Genomic DNA, 18,996 nt, shown 5'->3' with positions numbered 1-18,996 from the left:
CCCTGGCCATCAAAGCCTTCGGTGCCTGGAGAGATGCTGGAGGGCTGGAGCAGGGGCTGGGGCCTGGGAGCTGCTGCCTGGGGGCCGTGGGGAAGGTGTGGGGGGGGTGTACAACCGCCATGGCTTCTGCTCTTCTTGTTGTTTCTAACAGTTCCTGGGTGGTGACAGGTTGGGAGGCTGTGTGGAAACCCTTCCTGAAGGTAACGTCTGTTGTTTTGCTTTGTTTTTTCCTCTTTCTCCCTCTCTCCTCTCCCACCTCACCGCCCCCCCAACTTCGGGAGATGGAGCCCAGCTCTGGGTGCCCCCCCCCCCCGGCCTTTTTCCTTTCCTCTCGCTGCAAAACCAAAAGGAGATGGAATTGGCAGTCGAGCAGCTCGAGCTGCTTTTCTGCTCCTTCCCCCGACGAGCTGCCCTGCCGTGGCCACGGAGCAGCGCGGGGATGAACACCCGCCCCCCACCCACCCCCCCGCCCCGCAACATAACCTTGGGAAAGGAGAACAGGATCACAAAAAGGACAACACAACCAGCACAACCCCTGGATGCTCATCCACCATTGTCTGCTTGTCCTGCCTGTAAGACTTTCTTGCTTTCTAACCCCCCCCCCCCTCCCCTCCCTTCTCCTACTTAACAAAAAAATAAGTGTTGCAATAAAAGAATAGAGGGGAAACCGCATTTTGGAAAGGTCTCTCAGCTTCCCCCAGCAGAAAGCAGAGCCTCCAGCTGCTGAGCTTTGACTTCCAACTGGAATTGGGTCCCGCAGAACCGCTGACACGCCAAACGGGGGCTCTGAACACCCTTTTTCGCAACAAGAAAAGCGAATGCCAGCTCGGTACGAAGCTCAAGGCCCCGGAATAAATTAGATATAGAGCTGAATGGCATTTGGGGGCAAGGGGAAAAAAAAAAAAAAAAAAGAACCCTGGAAACTATTAGGTATCAATGAGACATTTGTCTTTTTTTTCTTTCTTTCTTCCTTTGAGGGGAGGGGGCGAGGGTCAAGGGGGGAGGGAATTATGTACAGTCTGGTGAAAAAGTACCTCGGAGATGGTGCGAAGGAGGGAATTTTAGACGGGATCAATAAAGGGATAAATAGAGCTCCCTTCCTTTTCCTCCAGCAGAGAGAGACCGAGAGGGAGAGGCTGGTTTATCAGCAACGTGCTTTACTGTGTGTGTCCCCCCCTTCCCCCTTTTCTCTTTCTCCCTCGGCCTGAGCTGCAAACTGATTCCAGGTTGCTTATCGACTCCAGCACAATTTCACCCCTTCCAGCACAGATCTTGGAGGGTTTTATATCGCATCAATTATTTATCATATTTGATAAATCCAGCAGCACTCCAATTTTTTTTTGCCCCCGAGGAGGGAGCGGGCGGCGATTGGCGCGGCCGGAGCCACGTGCCCGCGCGTCACATGGGCCGGGAGGAAAAAGGGGGCTCCTTTTTGGTGTAAATCTGGACTCTTAATTCCGTAATATATCACGGTACCTCGTAAAACCGACACTAAAACGTCCCGACCTACAAATCACCCGGCCAAATTATGAGTTCATTGTATTATGCGAATGCTTTATTTTCTAAATATCAAGCCGCAAGTTCGGTTTTCCCATCCGGAGTCTTTCCCGAGCAAACTTCTTGCGCTTTCGCCTCCAACACCCAACGAGCGGGTTATGGGGCCGGATCCACGCCTCCCTTCGCCGCTTCCATGCCCGGGCTCTACTCCAGTGGCAGCGCCGTGCACCCCCAGCCCCCCAGCATCTATTCCTCGGGTTACGGCCTGGAGCCCGGCTCCTTCAACATGCACTGTTCCCCTTTTGAGCAAAACCTCTCCATGATGTGCCCGGGAGATGCTTCTAAGCAGAATTGCAGCAAAACGGACCAGAGGGACTCAGATTTGCAAAGCGACAGTAACTTCCGTATCTACCCCTGGATGAGGAGCACAGGTAAGTCCCAACCTCCCTAAAGAGAAGATCCCGGGGTGGGGGGAGCTCGGGAGGGGGGGGTGGGAGTGTAAATTATTTGCTGGCGTGCGCGGGGGGTGGCTGAGGGGGAGGAGGAGAGGGGGGGGAATTGTCCCCAACTCCTTTCATGACGTTTCACCGAAAACGCATCTTCAAAAGAGAGGGGGAGAGAGCGAACACCACCTCCCCCCCCCCAACCCCTGCCATAAAGCCATCCTTTTAGCTTTAAATATTTATTGGTGTTGCTGGGGCTGTGTGTGTGCCGTGTAAAAGGCAGTTTGTCTTATAGGGGACAGACAGAACTGCAGAAATAATAGCCAGCCCCTTCTCCTCCTATATTTACAGGATGGAGATTGTGCTACCCCCGTGTAGATATATATTCTGAAAGAAACTAGTGATGGGAGGTGCTTGCAGGCTCGGTTTGTTTGCTGGTAGATTGCAAAACCTTCCTTTCCCAGCAACTCACCACCGTGTCCCAGACACTGCAATTAAACGGAGCGTGTTGCCATCAGAAGCAGCAACACATCATTCCGGGAGCAATTAAAAGCCCCGCACACAAAACGGTGACACTCCGGCCGGAATCCGGCTGGATGGATGGATGGAAGGATGGATGGATGGATATAGAGGGGGAGCACGGTTATTTTTATGTCACTTCCCCAAGAACATCCCGGCGGAGGGGCGCCCTGTGCTCCGCACCCTGGGGAAAATCCTTTGGGGACCATGGGGTGTTTCAACGTGGGCCTGCTGGGGGTTCCCGGGATCCTGGCGCGGTGCAGGGCAGCGCAGCTCCGCGGAAGGCCGCGCAGTGCTCCGCGCAGGCGGAGCGGGGGACGCCCCAGGCTGGGACACGCAGCCCCCACACGTGTCTCAAAGCCAAAGCCGCTGAACGCCGGGCGGCAGCGCTGCCTTCCGTCACCCACGCGCTCCGTCTCGGGGTATTAATGTCAATTAACATTTAATAAATATCCATTTTCCCCGCGCGGGAGCGGCCCCGCTGCCTCCCGGCTCCCCCCGGGCCCAGCTCCGCGGAGCACAGAGGGCAGGGCCGGGCTCTCCCATGCGAAGCAGCCCGTCCAGTGCCGGTGTACACGCGTGTTGGTGTTTACACTCGTGTAAACATGAGAAGGGGGGATAAAGGCGCTGCTGTCCCGGCTGGGAGCCGAGGGGAAGGCGTGAGCTCATTTTCCAGCCGCCCCGGCTTCGCCTCTTGCAGTGCCAGATTGCAACTTGAGAGCATCCCTGCGAGCGAGCCTCCCTCCGCCGCCAAATATTCGGGAAGGGTCTTGTTAGCAACCCTGGGGGACGAGGGGGGTGCGGATCAACCTCCCTGCGAAGCAGAGGGAAAAGAAATCCAGCGGAGCAGTCAGGGTGCAGCGGCTTCTGAAGGCAGGAGTTACCTTCACACTTATTTGGTGGTCAGTTCTTTCCATTACCTGCTCCATAACTCATCCCCTTTTACTGTTGCTGTATCAAAGACCAAATATTTCTGGTCGTAAACACTTCATCTCTGCTTTTATCTGACTTTAGATTTAAGAATCCCCCCCTCGCCCCCTTTCCCCCCGCTTTTCAAGGCCGTGACGGTGCAAGGATCAACATTGGAGAGGGTTTGGAGACAGGGCAAAACCGCGCTTAAAAAATACACAACCTGGATGCTCTGGGACCTGATGAGTCTAAAACCGGAGAAACTCGACCTCGCTTGTAAAAGCGGGGTGTCCGTCCCCCCGTTCCCCCCCTCCCGGGTGCCTCATGCCCACTGTGCGATCGTGCTTGTGGAATTTCATCAGCAGAGATAGAGTTGTCATCCCTATTCAGCAGCAGTTTATGGCTCTCCCCTCAGCGGATTTTACAACCCACATTCCAGGACCTGCACATTTTTACTTTACAGCTAGCCTGGCTATTTTGCTTTTTTTCTCCCCCTCTGCTTTTAATGACTGGACCTTTTCTTCTTTTAAAAAAGAAAGAGAGGCTTGGGGGGGCGGGGGGGGGTCGGGAAGGGAAGAAGAAGAGGAGTCCAGTGGAATGTGTGGAGGAGAGGCCGAGGGCTGCTGCTCACCAACCCCACTGCTCTGGGAAAGAATACATTATGCTATAGATATAAGTAGCATTTACATAAAAAGTAGAGCCAGGATCACAAACACCACATTGTAGAATGGTTTCCAGTCAGACTCCAGGAAATGTCGGGTGGAAGAGAGAATGGGGAGCTGGGCCCTTTCCAAACCCTGCTCACAGGCAGCTGGAGGGTGGTGGGGATGCCTGGGGTAAGTGTTGAGGTGCTTCTTATCTGTCCATATCTCCCCCAAGAGCAGCCCGGGGTGTAACAGCCCCCCCTGTTTAGCCCCAGAAGTCGCTGCTGTGCCTAAAACATCCCCTGAAATAATTAAGACCGTCACACACCTAAGCGGGAGCCCTGATGACAGCTTTAGGAGAGGACAAACAGTTGGACTTGTGTAGGCAGCAGATGCCTCCCTCCCTCTGCTCCACTGTGTCTTTCTGCATTTATTCCCCCACCGCCCGACATTTCTGGTGTCTACATGAAAATTAAAGCAGGAGCTCAGGCTCTGAGCGCTGCTGCCAGGGCAGGAAACTTTGTGAACTTTCTTGGTCACTGGGAGACACGCACGAGACACCAACAAAATCACTGCAGGCTTTTCCCTGGTGAAGGGGAATTAAAACGGGGGCGGTTTGGGGGTTGAAAGTAGGGAGGATGAGAAGGGGAAAGCCTGGAGTAGAAGGAGCTGATCTTGCACGTAAAAAGAAGGGCTGTCCCAGGTTGTCCAGACCCTCTGAGGGTTTTGCCCCTTCGTGGGGCTGCAGCGGGTGGGTCCTTGCTAGGCCGCACCCAAAGAGACCAAACCAGACCTTCAGCCCCTGAAACACCCCCCCCCTTCCCCCGAAATCCTGAAAATCTGCTTTTATTTCCCAGGCACCGACAGAAAACGCGGCCGCCAGACCTACACCAGGTACCAGACCCTGGAGCTGGAGAAGGAATTTCACTACAACCGCTACCTGACGAGGAGGAGACGCATCGAGATCGCCCACGCCCTGTGCCTGACGGAGCGACAGATCAAAATCTGGTTCCAGAACAGGCGCATGAAGTGGAAAAAAGAAAATAAAACTGCCTGCTCCGGTTCCAACAGCCAGGAAAAACCAGACGCCGAAGACGACGAGGAGGAATGAAAGGGGCGAGAGGTGGATGCAGGGAACCCACGCGGGAAGAAAAGGGGGGGAAAACATACAGAAAAAGACTATATATTCAACTAGAGAAATGCTAAGTGCATAAATAATTAAAAACCCTGGGAATGATACATTGTGTTTCCTGACACTGAAAAAAAATACTACCTATATTAAAGTTTGGTTTGTTGTTTTGTTTTGTTTTGTTTTTTTACAATAGAATGAATATCTACCTATTAAATGTGGCTTTAGAGTCAGAATAGACACATTTTTCTATGTGAGTCTTCCTATAGTACAAGTAATTTGTAAATCTCCGTTTGTACTTCGCCGTGTACCTTCTTTTTTTTTTTTTTGGGTGGGGGGATGAAGTAACGTGGTCGTGTTTAGCACCTTTAATTTAGAAAATGTGACCTGAAAGTCTGAATGCAAATTATACTTAGCGTATATAGTCCTGTACATAATATGATGATGATGATGAGATGATTATTTCGCCTTCTCCCTGTAACCTCTGCGGGTTTTCTCCTTGCTCTGCTCTTTTGTCTGTGTATATTTTTACCTGGAGTTCTTCCTTGTTCAAGTTCTACGAAAAAAAAATAGAAAGAAAGAAAGAAAAATTAAAAAAAGAATAATTAATATTGTGCTACGTAAAATGTTGTATATCGAAGTAGCAAATTATTTAATGGCGACGCGTTGCTTTTTGGGTTTGTTTTTTTTTTGGTTGGTTGTTTGTTTTTTTTTCTTCTTGTCTGTGATTATTATTCTTCGAAATAAAAATGAGATCTTCAATAATCTACCAGCGCGCTGGGTTCCTTGCCTTTTCCTCACGAAAATCACCACCCGGGCTTTCGGAATTGCTTTTTCCCATGTCAAATAAATACGCTCAAAGATCCTTTTAGGTTAAGGAATGCCCCCAACTATCGGTCCAAACTTCTGCCTCATTGTAGGACAGTCACTCCCAGCAAAATGTTAGTACCTTTCCAATAGATTTGACGAATATACTGAGATATAATTGACATTCGGGGCTCTCGCTGGTCCCTCTCTCCCTCTGTGATGGCGCCAGGGCTATTCCTGAAGTAGGTAAGACCATCAAGGAGGCATTTAAAGAAGCCATAATCAGCCCAAATAGCCTTTCCGCCCCTTGTTTTAATTCTCTTCTTCTCGGAACTAATTTCCAGAAATCCGATCTATTCTGCCTTGCCCTCAGTATTTTCTTTTATTCATCCATTTATTTATTTATTTAGTCTAGATTCTCCCTTCAATTACTTCACTGCGGACGGGAACTCTTTCATTAGCACCAAATAATGTTTAGCATCCAAGCGCGCATAAAATAAATTAAAGCAATTAAATGCAGGGAAGGAGAAGAAGAAGGAAAAAAAATCAACAAGGCGAAACAAAAGGCGAGTAAATTTAAGCACTTGCGCGGGAGAGCATCTTCCGCCGTCCCCCGCCCCCCTTCCCACTCCTGCCTGTTTATTTACATTGCCAGGTTGCGCAGTAAACCCGCGGATTCCTCCCGCGGAGGCTCCGCGTAATTTACTCCGCGCTGGGCAAGATGCATGGGGAGGGGGGGTTAAAAAAAAAAAGGAAATTAAATAAATTGCAGGCGGCTTTGGAAGGAGTTGGCGATGGCAGCTTTCCACCTTCTCCCCTTCCTTCCCTCCCCGTCTCTCTCCCTTCTCACCACCCACCACCGCAGATGACTTCATGGATCCTTTAGCAGGTTTTCACCAAAAGAAGGTGCCACGTCAAAGCCCCCACGTCTGTTAATACAGATTTTTTTTTTTTTTTCAGTAGATGCAGCATCTCCTCGTGATGGGGAGGCCTTCATGGCAGGCAGCGGCGCTTCTGGCTTTTGCCCACCGAAATCCCCACTTTGGGAAGGGCAAAAAAGAGGGAAACCTCGCTTAGGGAAGGGGAAAAAAGACGGAAATCTTCCCCTTTCCTTGGTGGAATCACTTCGTGCGGTCTTGTTGGTGGGTTTTTTACTGCAGGAGGGCTCTGTGCATGGCGGGGATGGGAGGGAAAAGCAAGGCAGAGATTCCAGAATATTCCCCCCCCCCCTCCATTCTTGGACCGCAGTGGCCCTCGCTGGTCGCACCCCCCCCCCCCTCCCCGGAGCTCTGCAGTCGGGGGGCGAGAGGAGGAATTGAGGAGAATTCCATGGCCAAAAAAAAAAAAGCAAGCAGGCAAGAGGCGAAGCAAATCCCGCCGACGCTTTGGTCCGTTCAAGCCAGGGCAGCGGTTTCACCGGCGGGGTGACCCACCTTGCCCGAGCATCCCCCCGCCAGCGCTATAGCGGGGGCCACGGAGGGGACCCGGGCAGGGAACTGGGTGGATTTTAAGGGGTGGGGGTGGGGAGGATTGGCTGTGGGGAACCCGGCAGACACCAACCCCCCCCCCCGGCTCAGCTCTGCCCAGGGCATGGACACCCCGGCCAGGCGTTTATTGCCTTTATTTACCTATTTTTTTCTTCTTTTTTTCCCCCCCTTTTTTCCCCCCTGCCTCTGAAACCCACTAATCGCCCCTTTCAGCCGCGCGGATCCCAGTGGCGAAAGACACACACAAAAAAAAAAAAAAATAAGAGAGAGAGAAAAAAAACCCATTTTTTAAAAAATCCCTCCCAAACCCCACTGTTTTACTGTGCCTTTCCCCATTTAAAAGCCAAACCCAAGCTCTTTATTCTGAGGGGAGGGGGGGGGTTATTATTGTTCATAGCTGAACGTGTCAGGCGTTATTTGATTATTTCTCTCCAACACCCCCGCTCCACCCCCCCCCCCAACCCCCCCCATGCAACCAAGGAAAGGGGGTGGAAAAAAAAAAAAGAATCATCTCCCTGAAACCCTCTTTCATAGCCTTTTATTTTTGTTTTTTAAAGAAAGATGGCGGCTAAGAAAAAGACTGCTGTTAAACCGGTCATGAAGAAATGCAATAAATTCCTTGTTGTTTTATGAAAATTTACAACTTTGTGATAGAACTTTATGAGTGGCTGGGTTCTGGGATTGGCCAGAGCCGGTCATGTGGACTGCTAACCGTGAACATGAACTTTTTATTATTTCCCATGTGGTTATATTGCACCATTCTTCTGTCCGCTGCACCTTGGGTCGGATCAGTGTCCTCTATAGGGCTCTCGCCTCTTTACATTTTTTTACTTTTGTGTATAAGCTCGATAGGGCTAAAACCGGGGAGAGGGGAGGGGGGGGGGGACACATCTATCCACACATCCACACGCTCACATAGGCACCCACCTCCTCACACACACACACGTAGCAAAAGAATGATAGGATTTTTATGATCTTTTTTGGTACCATTATTTATTTGATTTTATGATTTTATGCTTTTCTATTATTTTTTTTTTTTTTAATTTTTGTTATTTGCCTGCTGATTTGGAATCTCAGTAGTAATGGAGGGGCAGAGGAGATTCTGGACGGAGTGGAGGCTATCATTTTTCAAAGAGGGAAGTTACTCCATTTTCTATGCAAATGACAGAAATGCAAGAAGCTCTCACAAGTCAGAGAGGCAATCGACGGCTCTCAGGTTGGGACAATATTTGTCAGCTAACAGATAAGCAAACGCTGTGTCTCTCTCCCTATCTATTTTACTTAGACCACAGAAATGGACGTCAAAAGGTAAGGGAATAATCTCTGTTTCTCTTGATTTTTAGTTTTTTTTCTTCTTTGAGAAAATGTATTTGTCAAGCTGCCTTTTTGATTCCATTTCCCATCTCGCCTCCACCCGGGGTGCGTGTGGGGGGAAATAGGAAGAAAAGGGTGGGGTGGTGAAGAAGGGAAGGAATCAGGGGTGTTGGAAATGGGTTTAAATGACAATTCGCCCGAAAAAAAAAAAAAAAAAAAAAAAGTGGAGCGTAAAGGTGAGAAAAGGAGAGAAAGGGAGAATGGGAAAAAAAAAAAAAAGGGAAAGAAATGGAGAAAAGGAAGGAGGTGGAGAAAGAAAATATCAAAATATATTTATAAGAGATGTAAAGAAAGAGGTGGAAAAAAATTAGGAAGGAACTAAGATAGAGAAAGAAATATAACGGAATAAGAAGGAAAAAGAAAGCGTGTGAGGTCACCTGGAGATAGTAGAGTTGGAATGAAGGATTTTGCAGTAGCTCGATGACGGAGGCTTTTGGACAGTGCCTTTAAAAAAAATACCAAACCCTTTGTGGGTAGTTGTCGTGTTTTATTTTGGTATTATCCCCCCCCCCACCCCCGCAGCCTCTCGTGCCAGTTTGCCTGTCTTCAGGCGAGCCCAGTCATTTGGCGAAGTTTGTGTGGAAACCAGTTGGGTTTTGCGTTGCTCTCCAGGGTCATTATGATGTGGGTGGTTTCTTCGGAGAGGGCAGTTCGCGGCACTCCTCGGAAATAAGGCTCTGGAAATGAGTTTAAAAGAACAAAACCAAACCAAAACAAGGGCAAACAAGCAAAAAAAAAAAAAAAACCAAACAAAAAAAAAGATGGAGGGGGGGGGGAAAGAAAAGATAATAAGAATGAGGCCAAGCCAGGGCGCTGCGCTCTCATTGTATTATTCTTTTTTTTCCCCCTCGTGAAACTCCCAAATGGAGCTGACGTTGCGATGTAATAAACCTCCGTGTATTTAATTGCGTTCTGCAGAGTTAACAGGGCTTTACAGCTTTCCCGGCTGGAATTCCGGGTTGGGTTTCAACCCCACGGTGTGCCGGGGTTTTTTTCCACACCGGGTTATGTGCAAATCTCCCTCTCTTCTCCCTCTCTGATACCTTAACGCTCCCTTTCGGGTTTAGGAAAATATTTGGCCGGACAGGACCATCATTTTTCAAGTGCTTTTTTTCCCCCTAATATTTCAAGGGGAGGGTTTGAAATATAGTTGCTAATTGCTACTGTTATGAGGTGGTTTTTAAATAAGATAATGTAAGAGCCTGTGTGTGTGATGCGAGATTGAGTAAGAGGAGATTCATTACTTAAGCATAAACCATTTTATGACGCGACGATTTATCTCACCTAAACTGACTGTGCCTGAATATCGTGTGGACAAGAGTAAATGATCGCGAGCCGCGGAAATAATAAACAGAAAGTCATTTTTAAAAGCGATTTCTTCCCGAACCTGTTACATTTTTCATAAATCACGGGGTGGGGGCAAAAAATGAAGGTCGGCTCAGACGCCTGTTCTCCCTTTTCCCTCGGTTTCTTTTTGCTTTCGGTAAGAAAAAATGAATTTATATATATATATTAATTTAATAAGATTTAGCAACCTTGCTCCAAAACACTTTTATGCCGATTCTTCCACATCCCGCGTGGGCAACCACTTGTGGAAGCCACGCACGTCGCTGCGGGCAGGTCTTTTTTAACCATCTCAACCCGGCGAGGAGCGGGATGATCGAGAAAGCTTCTTTGGGGCGGGGGGTGGATTGTGTGGGGAGGAGGTGGGGGTCCGAGCTGCTGCCGGCGGGGCTCCCCTCCTGGCATCTTTCTCCTCCTTGTTTATTTAAGAACATGAAATCAAAGGGTATCAAGGAGGGCAGCCCCCCCCGTCGCGCTGTCCCCCCGGTGCCGCCGCCGCGGGGCTCGCCCATTCCCCGCCGTTTGCTGCCATCTACTGTCGGCGGCGGCGGCCGGCGGATCCCGGGGGGCTCCCGCAGCCGCTGCCCCGGCGGGGGGGACCCTACCCGGGCGGGGGTGACCCTACCCCGACTGCCCTTCCCTTTCCCCACCCGGGTGGAGGTGCCCGGGACCGCAACTCCCCTTCCCCACGCTTCAACCCCGAGGCCTGATGCCCCGCTGAGGGGCTGCTGTGCTTTTAGCGATATATTGAACCTGGAAGTGTCCGGAGGTACGTACAGAGGATGGAATCGCACCTATGTGTGCGCCCACATGCGGGCTGCGGACACCCCATATGATCTATGCATCCTATACATCCTATACATCCCCCCAGCCTATGGGGCTGCGCGTGTCTGATGCGTGCCAAGCGTGTACAAACCTATCCATATAAAATATAAATATATATAAAACACTTCTATACACATCATCAGACAGGCAGCTCGCTGTCTCTGTGCACCCGGAGGAAGAAGGGGAGCTGGTGGGTGCGGGGGGATGTTGTAAAACGCGACGCAAGCATGAGGCGAAGGGGACGGCAGCTCATCATAAAAAGGCAGAGGAGCTGTTATTTATTTATTGCACGGAGTGGTCATTTCGGTGGGGTCTGGAAAAGATATGTCAAGTGGTGTACACAGAAGGGAGGTGGTTGCTGGGGAAGGAGCGGGGAGTAAAGGCAGACGACGAATCACTTTAAAGTTACTGTAGGCTTTGAAGGGACAATGCGTGTCTGTTATTTTAAAAAGGTTTCTCTCTCGCCCTCCCTCCCTCTCTCGCTTTCTCCCTCTCGTTTTCTCCTTCAACCACACAGTTTCCTGGCAACTGTTTACGTCTAGACTAAGGACATTTTCTGGAAGAAAGTGAGATGCCCAGGGACCACGTTTAAAAAAAAAAAAATTAAAATATGGGGGTGGGTGCGAGAAAGTTTCCCTCTTTTGACCAACCCCAGCCATGATTAACTTGCTCCATGCTGTAATTCCCGACACCCCCAGCATTCGCTTTCCACATTACAGGCTCCGTCTCGCTTTTCCTCTCCTTCTTTCCCAATATTATTTGACCAGCAGCCCCCCTTTCCCCTTCCCAACCTTTGCTTTCGCGGAAATGCTTCGGTCTGGATTCATACTGACCCCCCCTCAACACCCTTCTCCCCACCCTTCCTCCCTCACATCTCCTCCCCCCCCCCCCCCTTTTTTTTTTTTTTTGTTAATAATTAGCTGCACTCTTTAATGGAACAATGGTAGATTATTATTGCTTCTTTTCAAAGATCCCATTAACAAGGTTATTATGCACTGCGCGGGAAGTCAGGTAAATTAAACTTAAATTGCTGGAAATTTAGTTTCAGGCGGTTATGCGCGGGGAGAGGGGGTATTTTTTGACACCTTCAGGGATTATTCTTTAAAATGCTCCAGCCCTGGAGCTCTACATGGCTCTGCCGTGTTTTTTTTTCCGACTTCGGGTGTGCATGAGCGTTACAGGGGAGGCTGCTCTGCTGCCAATGGCTTTCTATGTCTGACTCGAGGAACAAGGGGTTTTTTCAAGTGTTTTCGTGGTGTTGGCTTGACTTTATGGCTGCAATAAGTCCCTCGGTAGGGAAACCCCCGCTGTGTCCTCACTTCAGAAGGATCGGGAATTCCAGCTCCACATGAAAAAAAGAGTTTCATTTTTTATTGGAACCAACTGCACTGAACTTTCTACCAAGTTCTTAGCGGGTTTAGCTTTCACACAAGCGATGCTCTGTTCTGTTTGCATTTCGAAATGTTTGGGTGTTGTTTTAATCCCCTCATCTATCTGCCTGGCTCTGCTGGATGGGGTTGGAGTTTGCTGGCCAGAAAAGCAAAGCGACAATAAGTGGGACCTTCCTGAGCAGAGAGCTGGGCTTGTACATACTGTAAATACTTCTCTTTATCTTTATTTATGCCCTGCCAGTTGAGTGATGTCTGTCAGGAGGGGAAAGCAGCCCTGAAATATCTGATACCACCTTCTGGGGGCTCGCAACTCCCCCGCTTTATTGCTCCTTCTTAGCAAACCCTGTTTTTGAGGAGATGAGGCCAAAACTGAATAAAGATGTGCCCATCGGTGCCCTCAGAGACGGGTCTAACTTAAGAGCTACTGTCTGAGAGCCCTTCTGCAACCGTTGTTGCTCTGTCTCTGTCTCCCTCCCGCCTGGGCTGGCGCTGGAGGCGTCCAAAGAAAATATATTCACAAAATCGCTCTCAGATTTACCTTCGGACTTTGGCGGGGAAGGCAAGAGAGCGTCTGTTAAACAGCTACACTAACTGCCCCACATTTACATTTATTTTTCCTTTTTTTTCCCTTTCTTTTTCTTTTATATTTTTTTTCCTTTTTTTATTTTCCCCCTTTTTGTCAACCTCTCGAGCTGGGAATGGAACCCACCTCTGTGCTGAACTTCTCTGAGATTTAGTGCGGTTTAAGACCTCTGCTCGTATTTACATGTATTATAGGTGGCAAATCAATTAGACCGCGGGCCTGACCCCCCGGAAGATTAAAACTATGACAGGCATTAGGCTTTTTTTTTTTTTTTTTTAATTTTCAAATAATAAACCAAGTTCTCTTCTTTTCCTCCCCTAATAACCACCTCTAGGGTCATCCTTCTAAGAGGCAAGGCATGTTAATTTTTATCTGTAGCCCGTCTAGAATGTCAGCAATAAGCGATTAGCAAGCGGGCAGCTTCAATTAGTGCATTTTTATTTTCTTTTCAAATATCGACCTTGAAACTACGTCAGAAAGCCTGTTTTAGCCACAAAGGTGGCTAAAAGCGACGTTTTAATACGGTGAAACCTGGGGCTAGAGGGGAAGTGAATTATTCCCCAAACTATTCAGAGGGATTTCTTTGCACAGCAATCAAGGGAAGTGAGAGAAAATATCCGAGCAAACATTTTCAGCAGATGTACTCACGCATCGGATTATCAGGACATCCCATTTCTTAGCCCGACATTTGCATGCGGAGCTGATCATGCCAGATAATCGCTGGGTTTTGCAGAGCTACAAATATTGCGTAACTCTAACCAAATGTATGAGCTGTTCGGCTCCTGCAAAGCAGTTTAACTTCAGGCTCTCATCCGATACATATTTTTTTTCCTTCTTCTTTTGTCATCCTTCCCTTTCAATCTCACTTTTTTTTTTTTCCTTGCATACCAATAAAGCAGATCTACGTAAGTTTGGGTCCGTTCCATCCACAAAGGGAAACTCTGCAAGAACAAATATAAGAGATATCAGTCAGAGAGGGGGGTGGTGGTTGGAAAACTACTTCCTTTGCATGTTATTTCCTTGAATTATAAGGATTACGTTTCAGTCGAAATGTTCATTGCAGCCGTGACATGAGACAATCTTGGCTTTGCTGCTGTAAACATGATGTTTAAAATAAATTAGCTGGTAATAAGACACCAGTTTCGTAGATACTTAAAGCTGCGTCAGAGAGAGCGGCATTGGCAGCTCTACAGCCACCATGTAATATGTGTAATTCTAGATTTGTAGCACACACATTCACAGCTTCAAGTACAGGGGAGTGTGTATTATAAGGCGTGTCGTTTCATTGCATATAAGAGCCGACAGACAGATGGCTGGAAATTCGGACAGGAAACAAATCCTTGAGAAAACGCCAGGGATCGGGGGCACCGTCCTGGGTGTCAGATAGGGTTTTTATTTCTTATATCTTATGATTTTTATATTTTTTTCACGGTGAGATGACTCGGGTTTTTCCATTTGGGAAAAAAAAAACACTAAATGAAGGAAGGAGGCGATCGGAGCTCCATCCTACCTTGATCCGAGAGGGACTGAGGGAGGGATGCACCAGGTAGAGCAGAGCACATCCCAGGCAAAACCGAGAGAGGCAAAACCCAGAATAAAATGTAGGTTTTAGGCTGACCGGGAATTGCTTGAGACTTTCGAAATGATCCTTTCCAGCCTTTTAACTTTGCAAAAAAAAAAAAAATAATGGGTATTTTGCAGCGAGGACGGGTCCAAAAGGGGGGGATCCTCCCCGCGCACCTCCCAGGCAGCAGCCCCATCACACCGCCAGCTTTCCTCTCGTTCAAAAAGAAACCACCTCGTTCGGTAACAATCAATAAGCTCAGGTTTTGACCGTAATTCAAGGCTTGCTTGGAGCCATAAAAGGTGGGGCATAGATTTGGTATTGACAAAAAAAACGCAAGAGGGCACAATGCGGTACCGGGCTCCGGAGGAGATCGGGGTTCAGCAAAGGATAAAGGAAATACTTCGATTTTTCGTTCATCTCCCGAACACGGAGCTTTTGCAGGGGAAAAAATAAAAATAAAAGAAAGGAAAAAGATGCAATATATGAAAAGGGAAGGCTGGGTTCACGCGAGCGCGGCTCTCCTGAGCAGGGAATGCTAATCTATGGCAATTAGATAAACATGAAGCGAAATAAGTTGTCAAAACCGGTTTCTTCTCCAATAGCAAATCTAAGTTAATCAACCCGGCGGGGTCTTCTCCTTGCAAAGTTCAGGCACAAAACTTTTTTCTCGCTTTTCCTTTTTTTTTTTGGCTCACTTGAACTGCAGCAAAGTACCGACCCGTTTGCAAACACTAGGGGTTAAAGTTTTCCGAATGCGAATAATTAACTCTTTTTTCCCTCCGTTTACAGCCGGCATTTGTGTATGTTTTATGTGTGTAAATACATATAGGCGCGCACCGCCATCGGTGCAGACGGGCTCTCACACACCCCCGCGCTCAGCTCCGGGGGAGGAGGAGGAGGAGGGGGATGTGGGGGGGAAACGGACGTTTATTTATTTATGAAGCTCCGAGCGCGCCGGGAATGTTTCTTTCGGCAGATATTATATATTTGGTTAAGGGGGTGCATTTCTGTTGTTTAAAAGGGAGGGAAAAAGGGGTGGATGGTTTGTTCTTGGGGTCCCTGGTGCAATCTCAGCTCCTCATGGGTGCTATTTTGCAACCTCAGGCGCCTGCTATTGGTCAGCCCATGATCAGATGGTTGTATTTCCTTGTGTCCCTCGCTGGCACCACGCCATCTCCCTTCAGCTAAAACCCAATCTCCGATATACTACTAATAGCTAAACCACTTGGACTATAAAACACAACAAATCATAAAGCCGGGAAAGGACGGCGGGCTCCTTCCAATGAGTTCTTATTTTGTCAACTCGACCTTCCCGGTGAGTCTGGCGGCGGGGCAGGAGCCCTTCCTGGGACAGATCCCGCTATATCCCTCGGGCTATGCGGATCCTTTGAGGCACTACCCCACCACCTATGGAGCCACGAGCGTCCAGGAGAAGGGCTACACCTCCTCTCCTTACTACCAGCAAAGCAACGGAGCCTACAGCCGCAGCTCCGCCTGTGACTATGGGGCCGGCGGGTTTTTCAGGGAGAAGGACCCGGCGTGTCCCCCCCCAAACCTGGACGAGGTGCCCTTCGCCCCCGAGCCGCGCAAGTCGGACTGCGCGCAGAGCAAAACTGTGTTCGGAGAGAGCGAGGAGCAAAAGTGTTCCGCCCCGGTTTACCCCTGGATGCAGCGGATGAACTCTTGCAATAGTGAGTTTACTCTTTTACAGAAATAAATACATCAATCTCCTCCCCCCCTTTCTTATTTGTTACCGCCAGAGAGAGAGAGAGCGAGCGAGCGAGCGAGGGAAGCAGGAATAGGGTTCACTTTAGAGCCCCAGCCTCCAGCGGGGAAGTTAGGCGACACGAGAAGCTCCAACTTGCTCCTGACACGCACCAAAACTTCACTCCGCTGAAGTCTTGTCTCCCAGCAGCTCCCCCCAAGCCCTCCCCAGCGAGAAAGTTTGCTCCATATTTGACCCCCAGGACAGTATTTCTTTCTCCCCCCCCACCTCCCTTTTTTTTTTTTTTTTTTTTTTTTTTCGCATTCCAGCTTGCGTGTCACTCAGCTACAACGATTTGTCTCTGTCCTTCCCCCACACGCACAGGGAGATATCTTTTCTAAATCAGATCGGGATGACTTTACACACGCACCGACCCACACACACCCCCCTCCCCCCCCCCCGAAACCCCCCTCCTCAGCTCCTTCTCTCGCTGACGACCCGATCTGGAGTTAAATAGTATAAAAGTGTTTAAATATTTGAAAGGAGAGGGCTACATTTTTAATGAAACTCGCACTTAATGAAAAGTCTGCCTGGGGAGAATAATTTTTTTTCCCCCTGGTGATATATGACTTCTTTAAGTGCTGTTTCCTCTATCAGAAAAAAAAAAAAATGGAGGGGGGGAGAGAAAAATAATAGAGTCTCACCACCCTCCTTCCCATGTTTAGATGCATTTGTTGCCTTTTAAGTTCCAAATTGATGTCCATTAGCGCAGGGACATAAAGTGTTGTGTCCTCCTTAATGTAGAGTTTGGGCAGATCGATCCACTTCATTATTGCTTAAATGCTCAGATCTATGAGAGTTGCCGGTAGGGTGGAAAATAGCGGGGGCGGGCGGGGGGGTTGGAGAACACCTTGCGATTTTTCATCCCGGAATAAGATAGATCTCGCCCTGTCTCCCCAGCCCTGCCTGCAGCCTGGCAAGTTCAGCATTAACCCTTCTGCCCTGCTGCCTGCAGGCGCGGCTGCGGATCTTCCGCGGGTGCTGCCAGGCCGGGGACATCCTCCCTGCGAGCACTGAGGGGCTCAGACCCAGGGGGTGTGTGTGTGTGTGTGTATTTTGGCCTTGGCCAAAGCCTTTGGAGGGCAGGGGAGCGGGTTCATGCCCCTCCGCACACAGCCGCGGTGCGGGGCGTAGCATCCCCGCCGATAATCCAGCATGTCTAAAACCTCAGGGCTCTCCCCTCTTTTTCCTTTCCTTTTCCCCCATCCCTCCCCTCCTTTTTTTTTTTTTTGTTTTGTTGTTGTTCCCCCCTCCCTGTATTTTTTTCCTATTGCTTTTCCTATTTTTTTTCCTATTCTTTTCTGTTTATTTCGCGGGTGTCACAGGTTCCTCCTTCGGGCCCAGCGGCCGCCGAGGCCGCCAGACCTACACCCGTTACCAGACGCTGGAACTGGAGAAGGAATTTCATTTCAACCGCTACCTGACCCGGCGCCGACGGATCGAGATCGCCCATTCCCTCTGCCTGACGGAGCGGCAGATCAAAATCTGGTTCCAGAACCGCCGGATGAAGTGGAAAAAAGAGAATAAATTGCTCAACTCCTCGCAACTGAGCGCGGAGGAGGAGGAGGAGAAGACGGCGGAGTGAAAGGCTTATTTAAAACGCACAACAACAACAAAACAAACAACAACAACAACAACAACAAAGGGAAAGAAAAATTCGGGAGGGAGTGAGTGAGTGTGTGAGAGAGGAGAGGATGATGAGGGGTGTGTGGGCTGGTTGGGAGGACAGGGAAAACCTGCACATTGGTGGGACAAGCCCTCTGGAGCAGCGGCAACAGCCAGAAAGTTTGGGCCACCAATGCCATGGACTCGTGTTCCCGGTGTCGAGGGAAAAAACCCCAACAAACAGGCTTCTAGTTGAGTTTTAATATAATTTTTTTGGTTTCTTGCCTTCCTAGACCTCCCTCCCCTCCCATTCCACCCCTGAAATGAAATGTAATAATGAAAAGGACAAGAGGTAGGGAGAGAAGGGGGAAAAGAAAGGAAGGGAAAGAGAAAAGACAAAAAAAAATCATAAAAAAAGACAAAAAAAAAGACTCCTACCCGTGTTTCTACCCTTGGTGTCACTGTTAGTAATCTGCTAACTCTTGTATTTAATGGAAGTGCTGCAATATATGTCATTTGGGGTGTTTATTGTCTTAATTTTGTAAAAATGTTTCATGCACGGTTGACACAGAGTTTTGTTGTTTTGTTTTTTTTTTTCATTTTTCTTCCCACCCCCCCCCCCTTCCTTTGGTAAATTAATCAAGCCCTGGGGTCTTTGTAATGAGTTTTTTGGGTTTGTTTTGTTTTGTTTTGTTTTTTTGAAAGGAAAGTCTACTGAAAGAACGAGTACTACCTAAAAGGACGCAAAAGCAACAACAAGAAGAAAAAAAAAAAAGAAGAAGAAGAAAAAAAAAAGTTCTATTTTATTAATTTTTGTACGTGTTGTGTTTGAAGTTTGTCTTAGGTATGAACATGGAATTCTCTAATAAAAACAAAGTCTTCGATCTCACGCACACCCCCCCTGTCATTATTATTGCTGTTATCTTGCCCTTTTCCAGGGGAATTTAAGGAGCAGAGGGTTGTAAAGGGAGCCTTGCTTCCCTCTGTAGGACACCGTCTTCTAATCTGCGAGGACAAGCAACTCCAAGCCCACGGAAGTGACTGTGGAGAGATAAATCTGGTTTTCCCTTCTTTTTTGTCTAATCTGAAATGGAAGACCTTTCACCA

At 48.6% G+C, this 18,996-nt stretch overlaps 2 protein-coding genes across 4 annotated transcripts; both read left to right on the top strand.

The window, feature by feature from the left end:
* Positions 1 to 132: 132 nt before the first annotated feature.
* On the top strand, positions 133 to 5,451 carry HOXB7 (homeobox B7). Of its 2 annotated transcripts, XM_051640434.1 has the most exons (4): positions 133 to 572; positions 692 to 829; positions 1,575 to 1,928; positions 4,870 to 5,451. In XM_051640434.1, exons 1-4 carry the CDS (start codon positions 353 to 355, stop codon positions 5,121 to 5,123), a joined length of 966 nt encoding a protein of 321 aa, XP_051496394.1. In that variant the 5' UTR covers positions 133 to 352; the 3' UTR covers positions 5,124 to 5,451. The 2 variants fall into 2 exon arrangements, with proteins under 2 accessions (XP_051496394.1, XP_051496395.1); XM_051640435.1 differs by lacking the exons at positions 133 to 572; positions 692 to 829 and having other exon boundaries at positions 1,033 to 1,928.
* Positions 5,452 to 8,334: 2,883 nt separating this feature from the next.
* Positions 8,335 to 18,778, top strand: HOXB6 (homeobox B6). 2 transcript variants are annotated; one of them, XM_051640469.1, is made up of 3 exons: positions 8,335 to 8,743; positions 15,624 to 16,210; positions 17,610 to 18,778. In XM_051640469.1, exons 2-3 carry the CDS (start codon positions 15,802 to 15,804, stop codon positions 17,867 to 17,869), a joined length of 669 nt encoding a protein of 222 aa, XP_051496429.1. In that variant the 5' UTR covers positions 8,335 to 8,743; positions 15,624 to 15,801; the 3' UTR covers positions 17,870 to 18,778. The 2 variants fall into 2 exon arrangements, with proteins under 2 accessions (XP_051496429.1, XP_051496430.1); XM_051640470.1 differs by lacking the exon at positions 8,335 to 8,743 and adding an exon at positions 11,961 to 11,989.
* Positions 18,779 to 18,996: the final 218 nt, after the last annotated feature.

The sequence above is a fragment of the Apus apus genome, chromosome 25, assembly GCF_020740795.1.
Source record: "Apus apus isolate bApuApu2 chromosome 25, bApuApu2.pri.cur, whole genome shotgun sequence".
NCBI lineage: Eukaryota > Metazoa > Chordata > Aves > Apodiformes > Apodidae > Apus > Apus apus.
This window is presented reverse-complemented; position numbering and strand designations above follow the sequence as displayed.

Excerpts from the sequence above, each read along its gene's own strand:
- HOXB6 (XM_051640469.1), top strand. The coding sequence starts at position 15,802 with ATGAGTTCTTATTTTGTCAACTCGACCTTCCCGGTGAGTCTGGCGGCG. Across the intron at positions 16,211-17,609 it reads GCGGATGAACTCTTGCAATA|GTTCCTCCTTCGGGCCCAGC; the intron begins GTGAGTTTACTC and ends CGGGTGTCACAG.
- HOXB7 (XM_051640434.1), top strand. The coding sequence starts at position 353 with ATGGAATTGGCAGTCGAGCAGCTCGAGCTGCTTTTCTGCTCCTTCCCC. Across the intron at positions 830-1,574 it reads GAAAAGCGAATGCCAGCTCG|CCGCAAGTTCGGTTTTCCCA; the intron begins GTACGAAGCTCA and ends CTAAATATCAAG. Across the intron at positions 1,929-4,869 it reads CCCCTGGATGAGGAGCACAG|GCACCGACAGAAAACGCGGC; the intron begins GTAAGTCCCAAC and ends TTTATTTCCCAG.